General features: G+C 43.7%; 1 protein-coding gene across 1 annotated transcript; it reads left to right on the top strand.

The window, feature by feature from the left end:
* Positions 1-15994: 15994 nt before the first annotated feature.
* LOC147087755 (histone H2B-like) lies at positions 15995-16433 on the top strand. Its single transcript, XM_085977827.1, has one exon. It carries the CDS (start codon positions 16001-16003, stop codon positions 16373-16375), a length of 375 nt encoding a protein of 124 aa, XP_085833953.1. The 5' UTR covers positions 15995-16000; the 3' UTR covers positions 16376-16433.
* Positions 16434-17119: the final 686 nt, after the last annotated feature.

The raw sequence follows: 17119 nt of genomic DNA, 5'->3' as shown, positions 1-17119 counted from the left end.
AGGATCAGCCATGATCTCATTAAATGGCGGAGCAGGCACGAAGGGCCGAATGGCCTACTCCTGCTCCTATCTTCTATGTATCTATGTATCTATGTATACTCACATACCAGAAACTCACAGGTATAGGGTAAAATCCACACTCACATACCAGAGACTGACAGGTACAGAGTGAAATCCATACTCACATACCAGAAACTCACAGGTACAGAGTGAAATCCACACTCACATACCAGAGACTGACAGGTACAGAGTGAAATCCACACTCACATACCAGAAACTCACAGGTATAGGGTAAAATCCACACTCACATAACAGAGACTGACAGGTACAGAGTGAAATCCACACTCACATACCAGAAACTCACAGGTATAGGGTAAAATCCACACTCACATACCAGAGACTGACAGGTACAGAGTGAAATCCATACTCACATACCAGAAACTCACAGGTATAGGGTAAAATCCACACTCACATAACAGAAACTGACAGGTACAGAGTGAAATCCATACTCACATACCAGAAACTCACAGGTATAGGGTAAAATCCACACTCCCATACCAGAGACTGACAGGTACAGAGTGAAATCCATACTCACATACCAGAAACTCACAGGTATAGGGTAAAATCCACACTCACATAACAGAAACTGACAGGTACAGAGTGAAATCCATACTCACATACCAGAAACTCACAGGTATAGGGTAAAATCCACACTCACATAACAGAGACTGACAGGTACAGAGTGAAATCCATACTCCCATACCAGAAACTCACAGGTATAGGGTAAAATCCACACTCACATACCAGAGACTGACAGGTACAGAGTGAAATCCACACTCCCATACCAGAAACTCACAGGTATAGGGTAAAATCCACACTCCCATACCAGAGACTGACAGGTACAGAGTGAAATCCACACTCACATACCAGAAACTCACAGGTATAGGGTAAAATCCACACTCCCATACCAGAGACTGACAGGTACAGAGTGAAATCCATACTCACATACCAGAAACTCACAGGTATAGGGTAAAATCCACACTCCCATAACAGAAACTGACAGGTACAGAGTGAAATCCACACTCACATACCAGAAACTCACAGGTATAGGGTAAAATCCACACTCACATACCAGAGACTGACAGGTACAGAGTGAAATCCATACTCACATACCAGAAACTCACAGGTATAGGGTAAAATCCACACTCACACACCAGAAACTGACAGGTACAGAGTGAAATCCACACTCACATACCAGAAACTCACAGGTATAGGGTAAAATCCACACTCACATAACAGAAACTGACAGGTACAGAGTGAAATCCATACTCACGTACCAGAAACTCACAGGTATAGGGTAAAATCCACACTCACATAACAGAAACTGACAGGTACAGAGTGAAATCCATACTCACATACCAGAAACTCACAGGTATAGGGTAAAATCCACACTCACATACCAGAGACTGACAGGTACAGAGTGAAATCCATACTCACATACCAGAAACTCACAGGTATAGGGTAAAATCCACACTCCCATAACAGAGACTGACAGGTACAGAGTGAAATCCATACTCACATACCAGAAACTCACAGGTATAGGGTAAAATCCACACTCACATACCAGAAACTGACAGGTACAGAGTGAAATCCATACTCACATACCAGAAACTCACAGGTATAGGGTAAAATCCACACTCCCATACCAGAGACTGACAGGTACAGAGTGAAATCCACACTCACATACCAGAAACTCACAGGTATAGGGTAAAATCCACACTCACATAACAGAAACTGACAGGTACAGAGTGAAATCCATACTCACATACCAGAAACTCACAGGTATAGGGTAAAATCCACACTCACATACCAGAAACTGACAGGTACAGAGTGAAATCCATACTCACATACCAGAAAGTCACAGGTATAGGGTAAAATCCACACTCACATACCAGAGACTGACAGGTACAGAGTGAAATCCACACTCACATACCAGAAACTCACAGGTATAGGGTAAAATCCACACTCACATAACAGAAACTGACAGGTACAGAGTGAAATCCATACTCACATACCAGAAACTCACAGGTATAGGGTAAAATCCACACTCCCATACCAGAAACTGACAGGTACAGAGTGAAATCCATCCTCACATACCAGAAACTCACAGGTATAGGGTAAAATCCACACTCCCATACCAGAGACTGACAGGTACAGAGTGAAATCCATACTCACATACCAGAAACTCACAGGTATAGGGTAAAATCCACACTCACATACCAGAGACTGACAGGTACAGAGTGAAATCCATACTGACATTCCAGAAACTCACAGGTATAGGGTAAAATCCACACTCACATACCAGAAACTGACAGGTACAGAGTGAAATCCATACTCACATACCAGAAACTCACAGGTATAGGGTAAAATCCACACTCCCATACCAGAGACTGACAGGTACAGAGTGAAATCCATACTCACATACCAGAAACTCACAGGTATAGGGTAAAATCCACACTCACATAACAGAAACTGACAGGTACAGAGTGAAATCCATACTCACATACCAGAAACTCACAGGTATAGGGTAAAATCCACACTCACATAACAGAAACTGACAGGTACAGAGTGAAATCCATACTCACATACCATAAACTCACAGGTATAGGGTAAAATCCACACTCACATACCAGAGACTGACAGGTACAGAGTGAAATCCACACTCACATACCAGAAACTCACAGGTATAGGGTAAAATCCACACTCACATACCAGAAACTGACAGGTACAGAGTGAAATCCACACTCACATACCAGAAACTCACAGGTATAGGGTAAAATCCACACTCACATACCAGAAACTGACAGGTACAGAGTGAAATCCACACTCACATACCAGAAACTCACAGGTATAGGGTAAAATCCACACTCACATAACAGAAACTGACAGGTATAGGGTAAAATCCACACTCACATACCAGAAACTGAAAGAATTTAATACAGAGAAGTGGGAGGTGAGGCATTTTGGGAGCAGGAATAGAGAGAGGCAATATACACTTAATGAGACAGTTTTAAAGAGTGTGCAGGGTCAGAGGGACCTGGGAGTTAATGTGCATTGGCCCCTCTGAAGGTGGGGGAACATTTTGAGAGAGTGGTTAGCAATGCATATGGGATCTTGGGCTTCATATATAGAGGTATTGAGTACAATAGTAGAGAAGTTATGCTGAACCTTTATAAAACACTGGTTAGTCCACAACTGGAGGACTGCATCCAGTTCTGGTCACCGCACTTTAGGAAGATTGTGAAGGCCCTTGAGAGGGTGCAGAGGAGATTTACCAGAATGGTTCTGGGGATCGCGGATCTTAGCTACAAGGACAGGTTGGAGAAGCTGGATTTGTTTTCATTAGAGCAAAGGTGGATGTGGTGTGATTTGATAGAGGTGTACAAGATTATGATGAGTTATGACAGGCTAGACGGGGAAAGGCTGTTCCCACTAGTTGATGATACAAGGACTAGGGGAGACAGATTTAAGATTTAAGGTTTTGGAGAAGAGATACAGGGGGGATGTGACCAAAAGCTTTTTTACACAGTGATTGGTGATGACCTGGAACTCGCAGCCGACAGAAGTGGTGAAAGCGGAGACACGCAATGTTTTCAAGGGGAGACTGGATAGGCGTTTCTTAATTGGACAATTTACAAATCCTGTGGGAATAATCCACTTGGGGATCTCACAAGGAGCAGGGCGTTTCTCACACAGCGAAATATTTTAATTCTACACGAAAGAGACGCAAACACTGCGCTTGCACTCTAAACAGAAGTCTGCTCCTCCCCCTCTCCCCGCACAGTGTTTAAAGCGACAGGAAGCACCATGCGGGCTCCCCTCCCCCAGCTCTGCCAGCGGGGGCCGTTTCCTCTGTGCTCGGCTGATGATCGTTGAACACATCAGGGAATAAGGGACCGAACAACAGCACATCACATTGGGTCTGTGTCCGCAGAATGGTTTTGGTTCAGGATAAATTCAGCAGCAGTCGGGAGACTGATTGAAAGAGGCAGAGTGGAACAGGAAGTAGTTCCGGAACATGGAGTGAGTGGGGGAAGGGAGAGGGCATTCTCGAGTTCTGAGACATTCTGTTAACTACTCAGGCCCTCAACTCGTTTTCGATAGATTAAAATCAATTTTTGTACAGGCCAGGTACCTGTGGTTATATTCCAGTAAGCCATCCTTGAAATGTACAGGTAGTTCCATGGGAATGGGAGATAAAAACCTGGACTGTGCCAATAGGGTGGTCCCATTCATGGTCCGGTGCTGGCTTTGGGTTGTGTCTGGATGCTGATAACTTACTATAGAACCGTCCTACACAGCTGGTGTAGAGAATCTGAGTGCCGCTGTACTGCAGTGAGGTCAGACAATGACACTGTTAGTATCACGGTTTCTTCTCTCCAGGTACTTTACTTTATTATAAATAGACACATTAATTATAACATCACTTTTATATTCTACCCGCAGCTGTCCATAACTTATAACTAATATTGTTCTCATATTATTATTCTCGTAGCAAGATACTTCAGTGAGGCAGAATAAATGAGATAATTGCTCCAACCTGAACAAAAGGAGCATTGCAGGCAGCTCCTTCTCACACACAGTAAGTACATTATCACTCACAGAACGACAGATTGAGAATGAAACATAATCACTTCCATAAACAGATTGATGACTGACAGATGCAGAGGAAAACCAACACTCCCACAACAGAGGTAGAAGGTCACAGAGTGAAATCCACACTCCCAGACTACACACAGACAGATAAACAGAAACTTACACTCACGTACCAGATACAGACAGGTAGAGAGTGAAATCCAGTCATTCACCAGAAACTGAAAGGTACAGATAAAACCCACACTTGCATCCCGGTTAATGACAGATCCAGAGTGAAATCCACACTCACACACTTGAATAAAACACAAATTCTGACAGAATCTGACAGTTACAGAGGAAAATCCGCATGCACATTCCAGAGACTATATTAACAGAAATAAATCTTCTCTCACATCCCAGAGATTGAAAGCTGTAGAGTCAAACACAACCTCACACAGCAGTGACCGACAGACACAGAGTAAAATCCACATTCTTGTAATAGAGATTGACAGATACATAAAAAACCCACACACACATACCAGAAACTGACAGATAGAGAATAAAACCGCACTCGCATCCCAGAGTCTGACAGATAGAGAGTAAAACTCTCACGCACATCCAAGAGATGAGCAGAAATGGGATAACACTCACACTGATATCCCAGAGAGTGACAGATAATGACTAAAATCTACACTCCCTTACCAGGAACTGTCTGGTACTGTACTGAATAAAACCTTTACTCATATAACACAAACTGAGAGCTACAGCACAAAACCCGCACAAACATACAATAATCAGACAGGTACAGGACAAAATCCACACAGATACCCGAAACTGACAGGTACAGGACAGAACCCCATTCACATAGCAGAAATTGACAGGTACAGGACAAAACCCCACTCAGATACCAGAAACTGACAGGTACAGTGTAAAATCACACTCACATACCAGAAACTGACAGGTACAGGTCATAACCCAAATCACACACCAGAAGCTGACAGTCACAGGATAAAACACACCCACTTACCAGAAATTGAGAGGTACATGATATAACCAGACTCACAAACCAGAAACTGACAGGTACTTGATATAACCACACTCACAAACCAGAAACTGACAGGTACTTGATATAACCACACTCACAAACCAGAAACTGACAGGTACATAAGAACATAAGAAGTAGGAGCAGGAGTAGGCCATACGGCCACTCGGGCCTGCTCCGCCATTCAATAGGATCATGGCTGATCCGAATCTAGACTCACGTCCACTTCCCTGCCCTCTCCCCGTAACCCCTAATTCCCTTATGTGCTAGGAAACTGTCTATCTCCATTTTAAATTTATTCAATGTTGCAGCTTCCACAGCTCTCTGGGGTAGCAAATTCGATAGATTTACTACCCTCGGAGTGAAGAAGCTTCTCCTCATCTCAGTTTTGAGTGCGCAGCCCCTTATTCCTAGATTATGCCCCCTAGTTCTAGTCTCACCCGTCAGTGGAAACATCCTCCCCGCATCCACCCGATCAAGGCCCCTGACAATCTTATATGTTTCGATAAGATCGCCTCTCATTCTTCTGAACTCCAATGAGTAGAGTCCCAACCTACTCAACCTTTCCTCATACGTCAACCCCCTCATCTCCGGAATCAACCGAGTGAACCTTCTCTGAACCGCCTCGAGAGCAAGTATAACTTTTCTTAAATATGGAAACCAAAACTGCACGCAGTATTCCAGGTGTGGCCTCACCAATGCCCTGTATAACTGCAGCAAGACTTCCCTGGTTTTATACTCCATCCCCCTTGCATTAAAAGCCAAGATTCCATTGGCCTTCCTGATCACCTGCTGCACCTGCATACTAATTATTGTGTTTCATGCACCAGAACCCCCAGATCACTTTGCAGTTTCTCTCCATTTAGATAATAACTTGCTCTTTGATTTTTCTGCCAAAGTGCATAACCTCACACTTTCCAACAGGTACAGGACAATACCACACTCACGTACCAGAAACTGACAGGTACAGGAAATAACCACACTCACATACCAGAAACTGACAAGTACAGGGCAAAATACCACTCACATACCAGAAACTGACAAGTACAGGGCAAAATACCACTCACATACCAGAAACTGACAAGTACAGGGCAAAACACCACTCACATACCAGAAACTGACAGGTACTGGACAAAACCCCACTCACATACCAGAAACTGACATGTACGGGACAAAACCCCACTCACATACTAGAAACTGACAAGAACAGGGCAAAATCCCACTAAAATACCAAAATCTTACAAGTACAGGGCAAAATCCCACTAACATACCAGAAACTGACAGGTGCAGAACAAAACCCCACTCACGTACCAGAAACTGACAGGTATAGGACAACACCACACTCACATACCAGAAACTGACAGGTACAGGACAAAATCCCACTCACATACCAGAAACTGACAGGTACAGGACAAAATCCCACTCACATACCAGAAATAGACAGGTACAGGACAACATTTCACTAACTTACCTGAAGCTGGCAGGTAGAGGGAAAAAACACTGTCATACCAGTAACTGACAGGTACAGCACAACATCCCACTCACATACCAGAAACTGACAATACAGATTCAAATAGACACTGACATACAAGAAACTGACAGGTACTGATTTAAACCCACTCTCACATAACATAAATTGACAAGTACAGTGCAAAACCTGGGGTAACTCACCAGAAACTGAAAGGTACAGAAAAAAATCCCCCTCAAATATGAGGAAATAAAAGTTGCAGTGTAAACACTCACATCCCAGAGCATGAACGATACAGAGGAAAACCACACTTACATACCAGAGGCTGACAGGTACAGAGTGAAATCCATACTCACATACCAGAAACTCACAGTTTTAGGGTAAAATCCACAATCACGTACCAGAGATTAAGAAATAGACAGTAAAAACCAGACTCGCATACCACAGATTGAGAGATACAGAGTAAAACTCATACTTACCTAAAAGAAACTGAGAGATACAGAATGAAACACACACTCACATATCATAAACTTACAGATACAGGGAAATAGCCAATCTCCCATACCAGAAACCGGCATGGACTGATTAAAACCCACATTTCATAACCAAAACTGACAGAAAGAGAATAAAATCCCACTCACATAGCAGAGTCTGAATGATACAAATGAAAACACCACTCACTTGGCAGATACTGAAAGATACAGAATAAAGCCACACACACAACAAAGACTGACAGATACAAAATAAGATCCACACTCACATGCCAGAATCTGAAAGAATTTAATACAGAGACGTGTGAGGTGATGCATTTTGGCAGCAGGAACAGGGAGAGGCAATATACACTTCACGGCACAGTTTTAAAGAGTGTGCAGGGACAGAGGGACCTGGGAGTTAACGTGCATAGATCCCTCTGAAGGTGGTGGGGGGGGGGACATTTTGAGAGAGTGGTTAGCAAAGCATATGGGATCTTGGGCTTCATAAATAGAGGTATTCGTACAAAAGTACAGAAGTTATGCTAAACCTCTATAAAGCGCTAGTTAGGCCCAACTGGAGTATTGCGTCCAGTTCTGGTCACCACACTTTAGAAAGGATGTGATTCACTTGCGAGGCTGCAGAGGAGATTTACCAGAATGGTCCCCGGGATGGGGGATCTTAGCTACAAGGACAGGTTGGAGAAGCTGGATTTGTTTTCTTTAGAGCAAAGGAGGTTGAGGGGTGAATTGATAGAGGTGTGCAAGATTATGATGGATTTGGACAGGCTAGACGGGGAAAGGCTGGTCCCACTAGTTCATGGTACAAGGACTAGGGGACACAGATTTAAGATTTAAGGTTTTGGGCAAGAGATACAGAGGGGATGTGACTAAAAACTTTTTTACGCAGCGATTGGTGAGGACCTGTTACTCGCTGCTGACAGAAGTAGTGAAAGCGGAGGCACTCAGTGTATTCAAGGGGAGACTGGATAGGCGCTTGAGGGAAATAAACTTGCAGGGCTACGGGGATAGAGCGGGGAAATGGGACTGACTGATTGCTCTTCAGATAGCCGGCACGGACTCGATGAGCCGAATGACCTCCTTCTGTGCCGTTTTGACTCCATTAATTTATGACAGCTAAAAACCGCATTCACACACCAGAGACTTCTCATACAAAATAAACCCACACTAACATACTAGAGACTGAGAGCTACAGCATTTTACCCATTGTTCCATGCCAGAAATGGACAGGTACAGAATAAAACCCACATTCACATACCAGAAACTGAGATACAGAAAAAACCCGCGCTCACATTAATGTTCTGTGATTCCGATGGCCGGAATGAATTCTTCGACTAAATTAATGCTGTTTCAGAGCGTTGTGAAATGAGTTTGCAATGGCCTCCGGCATTGTCCCTTCCGACACCCCGTGCTTGGCCAGCTCCCCGGGCAGCACCAGACTCACGGCGGTCTGGATGTGTGGACACAATCCGCACACTCCAAACTATTAGTGGTTGGTGCCATCTCCTGGCTGCCAGCCTGTACTGCAACACGATAACCATTCATCAGCAACTATTTTAAATTGGAGAGAAATAACCTGAACATCTTGTTTACGTTCAGATTAAGATGATTGCAAGTGCTATTCGTCCTGACTCAAGCTCCAAAGACCATTGGCGAGTGATCTGTAAATACAGAGGCTTTCATTTTAAAATTAGAGCGATGGTGGTACAGTGATGAGCCCAGCTGCCCTTCCTAGCGAGCTGACTCGGGTTCGAATTCTCGGTATCATGAGGTGAGGGCTCAGTCCAAGTGGAATGAATCTCACTCTCACACACAGTACCAGAGACTGACAGATACAGAATTAATTTAACTCTCATACACTGGATCAGAGACTAATATATACCGAATGAATCCCACACTTTCATACAACACCAGAGACAGACAGATACTGAATTAATCTAACTCTCACATATAGAATCATAGACTGACAAAGAGAGAATGAATCTCACACTCATATACAGAACCAGAAAATGATCGAGACAAAGTGAATTCCAATCTGATACAGAGTATTAAAGACTTCTGATACAGAATGAATCTCACCCTCAAACATAATACCAGAAACTGACAGACACAGAATGTACCTCACTGTCACATAGAGCATCAGACACTGACTAATACAGAATCAAACCGCACTGAAACAGATTGTCAGAGACTGACAGGTGCAGGATAAATCTCACACTCACATACTGTATCAGAGACAGACACACAGAATAAATCTCACACTCACATACTGTATCAGAGACAGACACACAGAATAAACCTCACACTCACATACTGTATCAGAGACAGACACACAGAATAAATCTCACACTCACATACTGTATCAGAGGCAGACACACAGAATAAATCTCACACTCACATACTGTATCAGAGACAGACACACAGAATAAATCTCACACTCACATACTGTATCAGAGACAGACACACAGAATAAATCTCACACTCACATACTGTATCAGAGACAGACACACAGAATAAATCTCACACTCACATACTGTATCAGAGACAGACACACAGAATAAATCTCACACTCACATACTGTATCAGAGACAGACACACAGAATAAATCTCACACTCACATACTGTATCAGAGACAGACACACAGGATAAATCTCACACTCACATACTGTATCAGAGACAGACACACAGAATAAATCTCACACTCACATACTGTATCAGAGACAGACACACAGAATAAATCTCACACTCACATACTGTATCAGAGACAGACACACAGAATAAATCTCACACTCACATACTGTATCAGAGACAGACACACAGAATAAATCTCACACTCACATACTGTATCAGAGACAGACACACAGAATAAATCTCACACTCACATACTGTATCAGAGACAGACACACAGAATAAATCTCACACTCACATACTGTATCAGAGACAGACACACAGAATAAATCTCACACTCACATACTGTATCAGAGACAGACACACAGAATAAATCTCACACTCACATACTGTATCAGAGACAGACACACAGAATAAATCTCACACTCACATACTGTATCAGAGACAGACACACAGAATAAATCTCACACTCACATACTGTATCAGAGACAGACACACAGAATAAATCTCACACTCACATACTGTATCAGAGACAGACACACAGAATAAATCTCACACTCACATACTGTATCAGAGACAGACACACAGAATAAATCTCACACTCACATACTGTATCAGAGACAGACACACAGAATAAATCTCACACTCACATACTGTATCAGAGACAGACACACAGAATAAATCTCACACTCACATACTGTATCAGAGACAGACACACAGAATAAATCTCACACTCACATACTGTATCAGAGACAGACACACAGAATAAATCTCACACTCACATACTGTATCAGAGACAGACACACAGAATAAATCTCACACTCACATACTGTATCAGAGACACTATTCACACCTTTGATTGCTGTGATTATCTTTCTGCCGAGGTGTAATAAAGGGCAGTTAGAAAGATTACCTGTAATCATCTGGCAGTATTCTCTGACTATATATGCTGTGTCTATATGCATTTCTCCTCTTCACCTGACGAAGGAGCAGCGCTCCGAAAGCTTGTGATTTCAAATAAAGCTGTTGGACTATAACCTGGTGTTGTGTGACTTCTTACATTTGTATCAGAGACAGACACACAGAATAAATCTCACACTTACATACAGTACCAGACAGTGACAGACAGAATTAAACTGATATTCACATACAGTATCAGAGATGACAGATACTCAGCATGAATCTCACACTCTCTTACATAGAAACTTAGATTTTGGAGCAGGAGTAGGCCATTTGGCCCCTCGAGCCTGCTCCGCCATTTAATGAGATCATGGCTAATCATTCAAATTCAGTACCCTGTCTCTGCTTTCTCCCCATGTCCCTTGATCCCTTTAGCCTCAAGAAATATATCCAACTCCTCCTTGAATATATTTAATGAATTGGCCTCAACTGCCCTGTGTGGCAGAGAATTCCACAGGTTCACCAGCTCAATCCCTCCTCAGCTCAGTCCTAAATGGCTTACCCCTTATCCTTAGACTGTGAACCCTGATTCTGAACTCCCCTGTCATCGGGAACATCCTTCCTGCATCTAGTCTGTCTAGTCCTGTTAGAATTTTAAAAGTTTCAATGAGATCCCCTCTCATTCTTCTAAACTCTAGCGAATATAAGCCTAATCGACCCAATCTCTCCTCATACATTACCAGATAATGACAGAGACAGAATTAATCTAAATCTAGCATACAGTACAGAATAAATCCCAAACTCACATGCCATACGAGGAAATGACAGATATAGAATAAATCTCAAACTCACATGCAGTATCACAGATTGGCAGAGAAAGAGAATGAATCTCACACTGACACAGATTATCAGACGGTGACAGACCCAGAATTAATACACACTCCTACACAGTACCAGCAAATGATAGAGACAAAGTGAACCCCACATTAAAGACTGATTGGTGCAAAATGAATCTCACTCTCACATACAGTACCAGAGATTGACAGATATATAATACTCTAGCACACACATACAGAACAGAGACTGACAGACAGTGCATCAGAGGGCCTGACAGGTACAGAATGAGGCCACAATTACATGCAGTACAATTGATTTACATGTAGATTTAGTCCCACACTCACATACAGTACCAGGTACTAGCAGAAATGGAATGAATCTCAAACTAACATCAAGTGGCAGAGACTGATAGATGCAGTACGATTCCCACTTTCGTAATCCGAGTGAGTAGCAGATTCATGCAGAATTCTTCGCTGAAAGACAGTACAAGAGACAGACTGATTCCGAACTAATTGGACACTAACATCCAGTACCAGAGACTGACAGATCCAGAATGAGTCCCACACTCACAATCAGTACCAGAGACTGACAGATACAGAATGACTCACACACTCACAATCAGTACCAGAGACTGACAGATCCAGAATGACTCACACACTCACAATCAGTACCAGAGACTGACAGATCCAGAATGACTCACACACTCACAATCAGTACCAGAGACTGACAGATCCAGAATGACTCACACACTCACAATCAGCACCAGAGACTGACAGATCCAGAATGACTCACACACTCACAATCAGTACCAGAGACTGACAGATCCAGAGTGACTCACACACTCACAATCAGTACCAGAGACTGACAGATCCAGAATGACTCACACACTCACAATCAGTACCAGAGACTGACAGATGCAGAATGAGTCCCACACTCACAATCAGTACCAGAGACTGCCAGATCCAGAATGACTCACACACTCACAATCAGTAACATGAGACTGACAGATACAGAGTGACTCACACACTCACAATCAGTACCAGAGACTGACAGATACAGAATGAGTCCCACACTCACAAGCAGTACCAGAGACTGACAGATCCAGAATGACTCACACACTCACAATCAGTACCCGAGACTGACAGATACAGAATGACTCACACACTCACAATCAGTACCAGAGACTGACAGATACAGAATGACTCACACACTCACAATCAGTACCAAGACTGACAGATACAGAATGACTCACACACTCACAATCAGCACCCGAGACTGACAGATACAGAATGACTCACACACTCACAATCAGTACCAGAGACTGACAGATATAGAATGACTCACACACTCACAATCAGTACCAGAGACTGACAGATCCAGAATGACTCACACACTCACAATCAGTACCAGAGACTGACAGATACAGAATGACTCACACACTCACAATCAGTACCAGAGACTGACAGATACAGAATGAGTCCCACACTCACAAGCAGTACCAGAGACTGACAGATCCAGAATGACTCACACACTCACAATCAGTACCAGAGACTGACAGATACAGAATGACTCACACACTCACAATCAGTACCAGAGACTGACAGATACAGAATGAGTCCCACACTCACAAGCAGTACCAGAGACTGACAGATACAGATTGACTCACACACTCACAATCAGTACCAGAGACTGACAGATACAGATTGACTCATACACTCACAATCAGTACCAGAGACTGACAGATACAGAATGACTCACACACTCACAATCAGTACCAGAGACTGACAGATACAGATTGACTCACACACTCACAATCAGTACCAGAGAGTGACAGATACAGAATGACTCACACACTCACAATCAGTACCAGAGACTGACAGATACAGAATGACTCACACACTCACAATCAGTACCAGAGACTGACAGATACAGAATGACTCACACACTCACAATCAGTACCAGAGACTGACAGATACAGAATGACTCACACACTCACAATCAGTACCAGAGACTGACAGATGCAGAATGAGTCCCACACTCACAATCAGTACCAGAGACTGCCAGATCCAGAATGACTCACACACTCACAATCAGTAACATGAGACTGACAGATACAGAGTGACTCACACACTCACAATCAGTACCAGAGACTGACAGATACAGAATGAGTCCCACACTCACAAGCAGTACCAGAGACTGACAGATCCAGAATGACTCACACACTCACAATCAGTACCAGAGACTGACAGATCCAGAATGACTCACACACTCACAATCAGTACCAGAGACTGACAGATACAGAATGACTCACACACTCACAATCAGTACCAGAGACTGACAGATACAGAATGACTCACACACTCACAATCAGTACCAGAGACTGACAGATACAGAATGAGTCCCACACTCACAAGCAGTACCAGAGACTGACAGATCCAGAATGACTCACACACTCACAATCAGTACCAGAGACTGACAGATACAGATTGACTCATACACTCACAATCAGTACCAGAGACTGACAGATACAGAATGACTCACACACTCACAATCAGTACCAGAGACTGACAGATACAGATTGACTCACACACTCACAATCAGTACCAGAGAGTGACAGATACAGAATGACTCACACACTCACAATCAGTACCAGAGACTGACAGATACAGAATGACTCACACACTCACAATCAGTACCAGAGACTGACAGATACAGAATGACTCACACACTCACAATCAGTACCAGAGACTGACAGATACAGATTGACTCCCACACTCACAATCAGTACCAGTGACGGACAGATACAGAATGAGTCCCACACTCACACACAGTACCAGAGACTGAGAGATACAGAAGGAGTCCCACACTGACAATCAGTACCAGTGACAGACAGATGTAGAATGAATCTCAGACTTGCACACCGTCCTAGTGACAGGCAGATGTAGAATGAATCTCAGACTCACACTCTACCAGAAAATGACAGATTCAGAATCAATAACAACACTGACACACGGTACAAGATAGAATCCCACCCTGACACTTAGTCATAGTCATAGAGTCATAGAGTTATACAGCACAGAAAGAGGCCCTTCGGCCCATCATGTCCACGCCAGCCATCAAGCACTGTCTATTCTATCGCCGCTCCTTCATCGTCACTGGCTCAAAATCCTGGAACTCCCTCCCTAACAGCACTGTGGGAGTACCTTCATCACACGGACTGCAGCGGTTCAATAACCTGTCTCACCAAAAACTTCTCAAAGGGCAATTAGGGATGGGCAATAAATGCTGTCCTTGCCAGCGATGCCCACATCCCATGAACGAATAAAAAAAAAGTGACGGACAGGAAACCAAAGGATTCCACACTCACATACCGTAACAGAGACTGAGATTGAGAATGATTCCTACACTTACATAAATCAATTCAATTTCAGTTTCAATTTTATTTGTCACATAACCAAATACAACAAGTGAAATCCAGTCAGTGAAATGTTTTTTTCTTAACGAGCCGAGCGCACCAATCAGCAAAGGACACTTAGCTGCCTGGGACGCACGGAGCCCGCAAGGACGGCAGAGACTGAGTGATACAGAACTATCCCCACACACACAGTATTAGAGATTGGCAGATGCAGAACTAAAGTGGCGGAGACCACACCGCAATGCGTGAATATAGTGCACAAATTGGAGGAAGTCTATCTAACTGGCTGTCCCGTCCGGAAGGAGTGTTTGCGGCCCTGGAAGATGGTCTGGGAAATGGTGAATGGGCAGATGTCACACACGCACTTGCAGGGGGCGTACTGGTGGCAAACACTCAGTCTGATTGGATACCTAAAGAAGCCAATCAGAGATATGCAGAAGAATGGAAATTGACATCATTCCTAACCAGCCAATCACAATCATTGCCTTCACCCATCCCCCATTAGCATAGGACTGTGGGGTTGCCTATATATTCCGAGCGCGGAGCAAGTTTGAGTCATTTTGTTGCTGAAATCTAGCTTAAGAATGGTGGACGCAAAGAAGACAGCTGCTAAGAAGGGCGCTAAGAAAACCGTCACTAAACCGGCAGCGAAGGGCGGCAAGAAGCGCAGAAAGTCGAGGAAGGAGAGTTACTCCATCTACATCTACAAAGTGATGAAGCAGGTTCACCCTGACACCGGCATCTCCTCCAAGGCCATGAGCATCATGAACTCGTTTGTGAACGATGTTTTCGAGCGCATCGCGGGTGAGGCTTCCCGCCTGACCCATTACAACAAGCGGCACACCATCAGCTCCCGGGAGATCCAGACCGCCGTGCGCCTGCTGCTGCCCGGGGAGCTGGCCAAGCACGCCGTGTCGGAAGGGACAAAGGCGGTGACCAAATACACCAGCTCCAAGTAAAACTCCACGCTGTCCTGAAAGAAGAAACTCCAAACACAACGGCTCTTTTAAGAGCCACCCACTATCTCTCTGAAAGAGCTACACAACGCATCGCCTTGTAGATTCAATTTACTGTAATTATTAAGAACGTTTGAAGTTCCAGCTGTAGATGTAGTTTTTAACTCTCAGATAAGCAGTTTCATTGACCGGATCGCCCTTAGCGTCGATGTTGTATTTCCCGCCCACTAAAACACAAACGCGGTCCTTGGTCGCACTTTGCCTTTGCTCTCAGACCCGTTTATTTGCAGCGCCAGCCGACTAATTAAAAGTTTGTTTTAGGTGCGAGATTCCGATTTCAGTCACCTCGTTCTCTGTCAAGACCTTTGCATTTTTCTAAAGCAAGTTGGGAGTCCATCCGTTTATTAACCGGAGATTTGCTGCATTGTAACAACCCGGAATGGGAGTTCTTAGAGATTAGAACGGGGTCAGTTTGAACACTCTGCCCCTCTTTTCTCACAGCAGGACTCCCAGATCTGGTTTCACTCCCGCAGCAGCGCCTGTGCAAAGGATCGATCGATAATCTGTGAATCCTCACTTTTACAAAGATTGAGCTGGAATGTGCCCCGTTACAGAATCAATGGGAATTTAATCAGTCACCTCAATCTCTGTAAAAACATTTTCATTTTTTTTCAATGCCAGTTGTGGTCAATCATTTTATTAACCCGAGACTTCCTGCAGTGTAACAACCCAGAATGGGGTTTCTTA

Source organism: Somniosus microcephalus, unplaced genomic scaffold, assembly GCF_052327205.1.
Source record: "Somniosus microcephalus isolate GS21.2 unplaced genomic scaffold, FLI_Smic_1.0 unresolved_chr5, whole genome shotgun sequence".
In the NCBI taxonomy this organism is placed as follows: Eukaryota; Metazoa; Chordata; class Chondrichthyes; order Squaliformes; family Somniosidae; genus Somniosus; species Somniosus microcephalus.
This window is presented reverse-complemented; position numbering and strand designations above follow the sequence as displayed.